This window comes from Monoraphidium neglectum (assembly GCF_000611645.1).
Source record: "Monoraphidium neglectum strain SAG 48.87 unplaced genomic scaffold scaffold00090, whole genome shotgun sequence".
Taxonomy (NCBI): Eukaryota; Viridiplantae; Chlorophyta; class Chlorophyceae; order Sphaeropleales; family Selenastraceae; genus Monoraphidium; species Monoraphidium neglectum.
This window is the reverse complement of record NW_014013538.1, coordinates 34,847-44,884: the sequence shown is the minus strand read 5'-3', so window position 1 is coordinate 44,884 and position 10,038 is coordinate 34,847. Positions and strand designations below refer to the sequence as shown.

The 10,038-nt window shown below is 62.8% G+C and overlaps 3 protein-coding genes across 3 annotated transcripts in view; 1 reads left to right on the top strand and 2 right to left on the bottom strand.

The window, feature by feature from the left end:
• Window positions 1-246: 246 nt before the first annotated feature.
• MNEG_0976 (hypothetical protein) lies at window positions 247-708 on the bottom strand (the record flags this gene model as incomplete). Its single annotated transcript, XM_014050547.1, has 1 exon — window positions 247-708. The coding sequence occupies one exon, from the start codon at window positions 706-708 to the stop codon at window positions 247-249; it is 462 nt and encodes a 153-aa protein (XP_013906001.1).
• Window positions 709-2,044: 1,336 nt separating this feature from the next.
• Window positions 2,045-3,392, bottom strand: MNEG_0975 (Thylakoid lumenal protein 1; the record flags this gene model as incomplete). The annotated part of the gene is made up of 5 exons (XM_014050546.1): window positions 2,045-2,157; window positions 2,332-2,368; window positions 2,499-2,641; window positions 2,863-3,102; window positions 3,365-3,392. The coding sequence occupies 5 exons, from the start codon at window positions 3,390-3,392 to the stop codon at window positions 2,045-2,047; spliced, it is 561 nt and encodes a 186-aa protein (XP_013906000.1).
• A 3,493-nt stretch (window positions 3,393-6,885) lies between these two features.
• The window catches only part of MNEG_0974 (S-(hydroxymethyl)glutathionedehydrogenase / alcohol dehydrogenase), a gene marked incomplete at both ends in the record, with an annotated part of 3,937 nt that continues 784 nt past the window's right edge, over window positions 6,886-10,038 (top strand). The window contains 10 exons of the mRNA XM_014050545.1: window positions 6,886-6,960; window positions 7,053-7,121; window positions 7,368-7,401; window positions 7,598-7,686; window positions 7,915-8,005; window positions 8,210-8,265; window positions 8,527-8,625; window positions 8,918-9,145; window positions 9,296-9,521; window positions 9,798-9,820. Of these exons, the coding sequence (XP_013905999.1) occupies window positions 6,886-6,960; window positions 7,053-7,121; window positions 7,368-7,401; window positions 7,598-7,686; window positions 7,915-8,005; window positions 8,210-8,265; window positions 8,527-8,625; window positions 8,918-9,145; window positions 9,296-9,521; window positions 9,798-9,820 (990 nt within the window). The remainder of the gene's footprint in view (window positions 6,961-7,052; window positions 7,122-7,367; window positions 7,402-7,597; window positions 7,687-7,914; window positions 8,006-8,209; window positions 8,266-8,526; window positions 8,626-8,917; window positions 9,146-9,295; window positions 9,522-9,797; window positions 9,821-10,038) is intronic.

The following is a 10,038-nucleotide window of genomic DNA, read 5'->3' as shown; positions in this document are numbered from 1 at the left end:
ACCTGGGAGGACACGGCAGAGGGGTTGGGGGGTTGGGGCGCAGGGGTCAGGGCTGGTGGGGTGGGTGGGGAGAGCTGGCCTCCCCAGTGAGGCAGCGAGCTGCAACGCGCGTGTCCCAAAACCGATGGCAGCCGTACCGCCGTCCCACGCATCTTAGGCGCGTGCATTGTCAGGGCCACACGGGCCATGACCTCACACGCGCATGCGCCGTTGTGGCAAGCCGCAAGCCCTGCCCATGTGGGCTGCTCACTCGTCCTGGCGGATGCAGGTGAATCCCCTGGGGCACGCCACGTCGTCCCACTGGGCATCTGTTCCGCCGGTGCGGCCGTTGATGCCACCACATTGCGCCCATGGCTCAAGCACCTTTACACCTGCCTTGGACTGCTGCTGCTGTTGCTGCTGCGTGCTGTGAGGCTTGACCTGAGCGCCGGCGGTTGGGGCGGCAGCCCCACCAGACAACGGCGCGGCGGCGGCGTCAAGCCCGGGCACGCTCTTGTTCTCCTTACACTGCCAATAGTACTGGTCCTGACGCACGCAGGTGTAGCCGCTGGGGCATGCGAGGCCCGCCGCATCCTGCTTGTTGGGGCCGTTCACGCCGCCGCACGTGCCCCAGTCGCCGGCCGATAGCTGCTGGGCGGTGACGGGGCCCACGAGCAGCGCTATGCTGCAGAGCAGCGCGGCAGTAACCGCGATGCCGCGTACTTGCATTTTGAGGGGTCGCATGCACTCCTGCTGCGGCAAGGGGGCCCCGCGAGGCGCGGGTGACATGGGCGCAAGAGCAGTGTGTTGGTGATGCCCTCGAGGCGCGCGCCGCTCGGCGCATGCGTCCGCTCCAAGCTGCCCTTGATGGACAGAATTATGATTTCATAACTGAGGTGACGCAGACACGCAGGAACGCCTGCTTTTCACCCGGCCCGAGGCAGCTTGTTGCAGCCCTCCGAACATCACCCGACCTGAAGGGGCCCCGCACTTCTGCATCAGCTTCGTGAACCAAGTGCAAAATCACCCACCTTGACCGGGATTGCAGCGGCACCCTCGATGGATGGAGCACTAGGCGGACAGACCCAGCCGGCACAAAGCAGACGAAGACCCCTCAATGGGTAGTGTGTGATTGGTTCTACGAAATCAGAAGCGCTGGATACGCATCCAGCTGGGCCGCTGCTGCAGCAAATGAGAGGTCGCAGGGAGGGCCAGCAACTCTGAGGGGTGTGCTGGTCAAGCTCCAGCTGTCAGAGCCAAGTTGGTCGGGGCACACCAACACACAGGTCCACTGTACTGGGTGTCCTCAACACCGAATAAAGCTGCATTAACAGAGTATAGATCACCCATGGGGATGGATGTGGAGCGAGCTGTCCAGAGACGCGCGCCCGAGGCACCGCAGTGGGCCAACCGCCTGGTGACCTGACAGCACGTTGAGCGGCAGATTGCAAATGTGGTGCGTGCATGCACCCACATGCCAACGCAGCAATCCAGGCGCCATTCAGTATGCTTGAGAAGACCCCGCAACCGCAACTGTTGGCTCAACCTCCGCCAAATTCCAGCCGCAGGGTTGCACAATGTTGCAGGCGTGGTTGCCCTCGCACCAAGCTGCCGCACTTTCGCTGCGAGGGCTACATGCACGCAAGGCACAATGCTGATCACTGATGTAATGTGAGTTGTGGTGTAGATACAACTCGTCGATAATAACCATGCTGCTGTGCCTGTCCAGGCACTTATGGCTGCAGTGTCTCAGGGCACGAGCACCTCACGCACGGTGGCGTCAAGGCAGGCTTGCCCTGCATTGATGCCCCAGTAACTCTGGGCCGGCTTGAGGTGGGATAAGCACATGTAATCCTGCCGCTCCCTGCCGTGCGCGGGCCAACCAACCAAAGTGTCCAGCATGTCTTGCTTAAACACTTGCTTAAAAAAAGCCAGCAAACGACGGTCATAGCTCCGGACGAAAATGACATTTGATCGGCACAAAAACCGCATACGCGCACAGGACCTGCTGCATCAGCCTCAAGAGCGCCAACAGGATCAGCTGCCCCCGACAGGGCGGCCGTGCTCAATCATCACACAACAGGCTCTCCCGTGTGTCGACGCCTGTCGTGGGGTTGGTGCCTGTGGCGGTGGGCAGGCCGCAGAGGTACTTCTGGACGTCCTTGCGCAGCAGCACGTCTGGGGGTGGGGGGCAAGACGAGCAGAAGGGGTACGAGGTGATGTCATCGAAAAATCAACGAGAAGGATGACACACCACGTGGAAGAAGGGTTTGGGGTGTCGCATTACTTGCAGGCGCAGGAGCACACTCCCATTCGTGGCCACTTCGGATACCTCAAGCACGCACCGCCCACCTGTGAAGTCGGCGCCCTCGATCTTGACGCCACGGAACTGCGGGTTGGGGGCGAGGGGCATCAACCCACGCATCCAGGAGCCGGCTCAGGCAGCTGCCTAGGCCACAGCGCGCGCCCCATGCGCTTCACACCCACCGCCGCGTGGGGGACGCTCCCGCGGCCCTCACCTGCGTGTTGGTCACCAGCGCCCCCGTGAGGTTTGCGTTTGTCAGGTCCGCAAACTCAAAGTTGCCGCTCTCCAGGTCGGCCCCTGAGAGGTTTGCGCCCACAAAGGAGGCCTTTTCCGCGAGAGCACCAAATAGCGTCACGCCTGCGATGTGGGCGGGGGTCAAAAGACACATTGTGGGATGTATGTTCACAGTGGGGGCTGGCAGACGAGTCGCGTGCATGCTGCTTGGGGGGTCAAGTGAGTACCTGCAAAGCCGCAGATGTGGGGCGAGCAGGCGGCGAACAGGGGGTGGGACACGACATGCGCACAACTGGGCCCGACCACAGTGTTGCCCATGGCAGCCCGCGGGAGCGCGTGCCCACCCGCAAGGTTGGCCCCGTCGAAGCGCGTCTGGCGCATCTCTCCCTTGGTGAAGCGCTTCTTGGTGAGGTCCTGCCCTGACAGGTCCTGGAACGACAGCGAGCTCGACGTCCCGCCGCCACCAGACACAGCAAGGGCCGGCACAGGGGACAGCAGCACGGAGGCCGAGGCCAGCGCGGCCAGGCAGCCGGCGGCGAGCTGCTGCGGCCGCGGCTGCTGCGGAGGGGCCTGCTGCTGTCCCGCTGCGGCGCAGCGGCAGGCAAATGCCCGCCTTGGGGGTGCGGTGACTGCATTGGAGCGCACCAACCGACTGCATGATGCCCCCTGCATTTACGGGCCGGGGTGGGGATCGAATGAGCTTGCGACGCGCGGCGCATGAACGCGCCACCGCTGCTTCCAGGGGGCAAAGTGTGTGGCGCGCAGCTCAGCGTGCATCTGCAATGGGCCCAATGGCTGCCCCTGAAGCGAAGGCCATAAAAACCACCGTCTTTCTGCTGGCCCCACTGCGCCAAAGCCTCACGGGGGAGATCATGACGTCTGATCCGCTATGGTCGAGGGGCAAGGGGCCGGGTGGGTGGGCTGAGTGCTTGATGAGAAACCTTTTGTGGGGAAACTTTGCAAAACCATGTCGCGATTATTCATCCCGGGAGCGCAGTCTCGGCGATCGCCCGTTGATGAGTTGAACAATGATTCAAAGATCGATGTTTTGTCCTCAGTGGTCCTCAATGGGCACAGAACGTACTGTACTGCCGAATTGGCCATATATGTTCTGGTTCAGCTCTTGTGGTCCGCATGCCCTCGCCTGCTGATGGCATGCAGCGCTGGGTGCTCCGGTGTTGATCCGCGCCATCTGCATGCTTGTGCTGCCCGACCTGCCGTGCCTAGCCCTCCAGTGCCCAGACACAGATGAGCTATGATGCTGGCCAATGTGACAAGCGGTAGGGGCTGATTTCAACTCGTATTGCATGTGCATTCCATGGGAACCCCCTGATTTCGTGGGAACCCTCGTGACAGGACCAAGGGCGCGCATGGCGAAGGCCCCTTTGCACAAAGCACCAAAACAACAAGACTTCCTGCACAACAGCGTCCCAGGGGCCCTGGAAGCCATCAGAGGCCCCTCAGTGGAGGCAGAAACACGCAATTAGATATGCGATGGACACGGGGTGGTAATTTTTGTCTGGAACAAATCACACATGCGGTCAAGCGATTGGCTATGTGTGGAAGGTTTGCTGAATGGTGCAGCGCAGCCGGCGCACAGAGACCAGTCACCAATCTACACTGCAAACAAGAGCCAAACCGTGCCGTGGACACGCCTGGTTGGGCCACGTCGGCTCGCATGCTGTGCACCAGTCCGCCGTCCCTTTGCCCCGTGGTGGGCGCACTGCGCCACACCAGCTCTGGCAGGGCTGGTTTTGTCCATGGTGCAATGTGTGATGTGTGGCTTAGACATGATACCTGTCGCGAGCCTTGCCCCCTGGCAGCATTTTGTCGGCCTGAAAAAGTTTTGAGGGGAGAGGGGAGAGGACGTTGCAGCGTGTGGCAGGCCGGGAGCGGGGGGCTGAGTGCGCAGGGCCAACATTGTGAATGCAGTTACGCCCAAAACAACGTGCCTTCCTGCACTAAGCGTGAAGCTTGACCACGACCAACCACATCTGCAGGGGGGCAACCAATGGCGGTCCCTGATTGCGCTCACAAAGAATGTGTAGCCGATCCTGGTGCTATCGGGGGCCTTGAGGATGCCCTTGAGCTGCTTGCCGATGCTCGCCTGGGGGGGGGAGGCAGGGGCGGAAGTGGCTGGAATCTGTCACCATGTCTGCGGCCGGAACGCAGGTTTCGACCCACAAGCTCATGTCCTTGGCGGAACCACCGCGTCGCAAACCAGACGCGCTTGGTGAGGACATCCTGTGGCATGCCTAACATGCATCACGCAGCTTCTCAACCGTCTCATCATCTCAGCTCAGCTGTGTGAGTCCACAGTGGTTACCGCGCAAAGGGCCCCCTTCACCTGGAGGGTCTCGTTGGCGGCCGTGCGCGTCCACAGCTCAACACGGTTCTTGCCATGACGTATGCTGACGGTTGCCCCACAAACCTCATCCCCCTCGTCAAACTGCTCCCCAATGCACGCCAGCACCTAGGGCAAGTGGCAATCAAGAGGTTGGCACCGCACCCCGGATGAATGCCCTCCAGATGTGCCGCAGTAATGCTATTGCTAACTGAAGTGACATGCTGCTCGCCTGCTCAATGTTGCTGCCACCGAACCCCAACCAAGCACGTCTGCACACTCTCACACACACACACGCACCATCTGAAGCCACCAGGAGTCGAGGAGCTCGTTGGCATTTGCCACGCGGGGCACGACGGCTGTCCAGCAGCCGCCGCTCGCATTGGCAGGGTCCTCCCACTGCGGCTCTATGCCATCCTTGAACAGCGCGCACGTGGAGGATGGCTGCAGCTGGCTCGGCGCCTTGATGTTGGTGTGCAAACTGCGCACGAGACAGGTCGTATTTGCGTTCTGTGAGCTGCAGTGGGGGCGCATTTCGTGATGTGGGCACCCGCGCCCGTCCCCAGGTGATGATGAGCTGGGCAAGGGGCGCACCACCAAAAGTCTTCCACGCTGTCAAAGCTGTGCATGGCCTGCAGACCGGTCTTCTGTGCCTTGTGGTCAACCGCCTTCTGTTCAAACCAGAGCGTCCATCTGCTCTCCAGGGGGTGCTTGCGAGGAAACGGGTCGGCGCTATCGGCTACTGCTGCTGCTGCTGCGCCCGACATTGTTGCTGCCGAACTGGTGGGCTCACGCGTGCGTCGCGTGAATTGCGCTTACTAGAGTACTAAGCTTTGGTGGTGAGATTTCGCAATCAGGTATCTGAAAGCCACTCAGGGATCGAACCCGATTTTGCGTGATCTAGGCAGCGAAATGACGACGCTCCTGGTGCTGATCGGTCGCAGGCGTTCAAATACCTACGAGACCGACGGCGCTGTAAGGTTGTTGCAGCCAGCAGTTTTGTGTGTGCGTTTGCGGCGGCTGCTGTCACACCATAGGTCATCACGCTTTGTGCCCAGTCGGCCAACAAGGTTCTGTGTCAAAGCGAGCTGTGTTTAATGCAAAGCCACCACCCATGTTTTGTGTTGGGGATCCGCACGGCGCCATGTCAACACACGAGCTGGTCAGTGATCATGGGGTGGAGAGGAGACCACGAGGCAGCAACACGGCATGCGTATGCAATTATTGAGATGCATCCGAGCGCTGAAACAAATGTTGGCATGATGGGCTGCTAGCCTGTCAGTGGTCACCAGGGCCAGGGCACGACGGGGGCGTCCGGCGCAGCACAGCTGTGAGCTGCTCAGTACTACCGACGTACATGCAGTACCTCCATGTACATGCAACGGGCCCTCGCCAGCGCCAACACCTGTGCTGAACAGGGGGAGCGAGACAGCCTGCGGCAGTGATCTTTTGCAAATCTTGCTTGCTTACATGTCATGTGACGGTACCGCTGCACGCCACCGCTGGTCCCATCTGGGCCCACATGCACATACATGACACCCTCAGCCGGGGCAACGGCCATGCTCAGCTTGCCTGGCATCTTGCACGTAAATGTTGTCGTGATCTACAGTACACCCAGCTTCCATGGTGCACTTTGTGTCGATGACGGGCTGGCTGCGCGCGGCGCGACTGGCAGTCAGCACATCCTGCACACACCGCGCAACTGCACCAGGCACACCCGCTACCGGTATCGCTCTGCCGTGCCTCTCGCCCCGTCCATGTGCCCGCCCGCACTTTTCCCAAGCTGCTATTGACACCTTGCTTCTGTTGTGGGCGCACACAGTTGGGAAATCCTGCAGATTCCCCCGGCACACCGCAACACACCATACTAGGCATGTGCTTCAGCGCCGCCTCATCGTCAACACACACCAGGCCGCTGCGTGGGCAGCGCTTTCATAGTTCCGTTTTCCCGCGAGTCATAAAGTGCAAGCGTGGTTCACTATCCAGCCCCTGCAGCGCGCTGCCAGGATCAGAGATCACCGCGATGGCTCCCGGGGAGCCGATCGAGTGCCTCGCGGCAATCGCATGGGAGGCCAAGAAGCCCCTAGATGTCACCAAGGTGTGCTGTGGCTGCCGGCATGACGGGGGTCGTCGCACATGCGCAGCGGCAGCGCGTGACCCGCTGCATCAACTCGCTCAATTGGCATGCAGGTGATCGTGGCACCTCCTGGGCCTGGGGAGGTCCGCATCAAGATTATTGCCACGGCCCTTTGCCACACGGTGGGTGGGGGGGGGGTGGCAGGAGAAAGGAAACACATCACTGCTTTGCGAGCTTGGGCGCCAGGGGAATGGCCACCAAAAGGGATAGGAGCAAACCAGGCATGGCAAGCCGCCGGCCGCGCAGGGGCGATGCCCTCCTGCTGACACCGCAGCTGCCACCAGGGGCGGGCCACCTGTGGGTACCCCTGCACCTCTTCAGCCGGTGCCAGGCTGTGGCGTGAGGTCCCGCCCCCACACGTGCCGCAGGACGCCTACACCTTGGACGGCCTCGACCCTGAGGGTGCGCAGGCAGGGTATGCGGGGTCTGCAGGGCGGCGCAAGGGCCCAGGAGACCACTGTCAAAGGGACCACGTGGCATTTTCTGGCAGTAAGGCAGATCAAGCAATTGAGGCCCACATCACGCACCTCACCCACCTCGCAACACCCCACCTATAACGCCCCCCTGTCCGCCCTTCCCTCTGCCCTTTGCCCCGAAGGCCTGTTCCCGTGCATCCTGGGCCACGAGGCGGCCGGCGTTGTTGAGAGCGTGGGGGAGGGCGTCACGTCCGTCAAGCCGGGAGACCACGTGGGTGCACCAGCGCGAGGAGAGTGGTGCTTTTTGGGGGAACATGAGGGGGGTGGGGAGGCTTCGGCTGGTGTAGAGGTGCAGAGTTACGCCAGCACAGCTTAGTTGCTTGCTTCGGGGCCTTCATGCCGCGCGCCTCTTTTTCCATTGACGACCCAGCAGGTGGCCGATAACCCCGTGTTTGCCCCCCCCCCCCGGGGCATTGCCCTGCGCCACCACACACCCCAGGTTATCCCGTGCTACCAGGCCTACTGCGGGGACTGCAAGTTCTGCAAGCACCCCGAGTCAAACCTCTGCATCAGCGTCAGGGCCTTCACAGGTTGGGGGAGGGCGGCCACTACAGCGGGTGAAACCAGGGCGCGCGTGTCACCGCAGGAGCACTGGGCCCGACAAGCTCGTTGACGTCCAGCCAAGTCTTGCCGCCGCAATCCGCAGACGCGAGCATTCACTGGCTGGCCAACGCCTGACACGGCTGACCCGGCCGCGTTGCCGCAACCCTGTGTTCCCCTGTCTTCCCCCTCAGGCAAGGGTGTGATGAAGGCGGACGGCAAGCCGCGGTTCACCACCCTGGACGGCAAGGTACGGCGAGGCAGCCACGAGGATGCCCCGGCGCGCTGCCGCTGCTGCCCTGCTGCGGCTGCCCTGCTGCGGCTTGCAGGGGTTTGCCGTGTTGTCGGTGCACCAGCACTCGCTGTATGCAAATCCTTCAACCACGGCATGGCGAGGCGCATCTCCGCGGTGACTGTGTCTGCCCATGATGCCCCTTGCTCGCATCCCACTCACGCACCTCCCCCCTCCGCTCGACATCCCTGCCCTCCCCTGCCCCCCGCCCCACAACAGCCCATCTTCCACTTCATGGGCACCAGCACGTTCAGTGAGTACACCGTGGTTCACGAGCAGAGCGTGGCACTGGTGGACAAGACCGCCCCCCTCGACAAGGTGCGCCCAGGGGGGAGAAGAGGGGTGGGAGGGGTGGGGGGAAAGCAAGGAGGGGAAGGGGGTGCAGGGGGGCCATGGCGAACGTGTGCGGGCCAGGGCCGAGTCAGGGCTCACAGGTGGTGTGACTCAGGTCGTCAGACTACTATGTGGGTCAGCCACCAGGCCAGGCCCGCGCGCACTATGAGCGTCACACCTCTGCTGTACGCCGCAGTCGCTGGCGAGCCGCGCCAGCAGTGACATCCCCCTGTCGCCAACCAGGATACGCCCCTCCTTCCCCTTACCGCCCCCCCAGGTGTGCCTGCTGGGCTGTGGCGTGGCGACCGGGTGGGGCGCGGTGTTCAACACCGCCAAGGTGCAGCCCGGCACATCAGTGGCCGTGTTTGGCCTGGGTGCCGTGGGTTTGGCGGTGATCGAGGCGGCCGCGAGGGCGGGGGCGTCGCGCATCATCGCGGTGGACATCAACGCTGACAAGTTCCCCGCGGCCAAGGAGTGGGGCGCCACCGAGTGCATCAACCCCAAGGTGCGCCGCAGGGTGTGGAGGGGGGAGCGGGACTTGGGCACGGGCCCTAGCAGCAGGCGATGCAGCCCTAGTGAAGGGGGGGATCGCCTGCACGACCGGACCCCATCCACGCCCCCACCGCCCCCCTCCCCCGCACCCCCACGGCCTCAGGACCACGACAAGCCCATCCAGGCTGTGATCAATGAGCTGACGGAGTGGGGCTGCGACTACACCTTTGAGTGCATCGGCAACGTCGCCGTCATGCGCGCGGCCCTAGAGTGCGCGCACCGCGGCTGGGGCCAGAGCGTCGTCGTCGGGGTGGCGGCCGCGGGCCAGGAGATCAGCACGCGCCCCTTCCAGCTCGTCACGGGGCGCCAGTGGAAGGGCACCGCTTTTGGTGAGGCACAGCTGGCGCACCCAGGGGGGAAGCGGAGGGTGGGGACGCGTGCCATGGGGCCAGCGTGGGGTATGTTTGTTTGTTTGTGTGTGCATTTGTTTTTGGTGCTTGTGACTGATGCAAGGGAGCCAGGTGGCGGCGGGTGCAGAGATTGCGGTGGTTGTGGGGCAGAGCAGCGCATGGCCGTTGCCGTTTGAGATGGGCAGAGCGGCGCTCTTGACTGCGAAGCGTGCAGCAGCACCCGCTGACAAACCCTGCACCCCTCTCCTTCACCAGGCGGCTACAAGTCACGGGTGCAGGTGCGCGCTAGCACTGGGACATGACGGGCAGTGCGGTGCCTGTGCTGGGCTGTCGTGTCGCCGGATGCTCACGCCGTTGCACTGCTCTTTGCTTGAGCTGCGCAGCTGCTCACGGCGCACGGCCGCTCCGACCTTCACAGACAGCCTTCCTGGCGCTTGCCACCGCTCCATCAATCTTGCTTCAAACATGTCATCAGTTCCCCCCTCCCCCCAACACC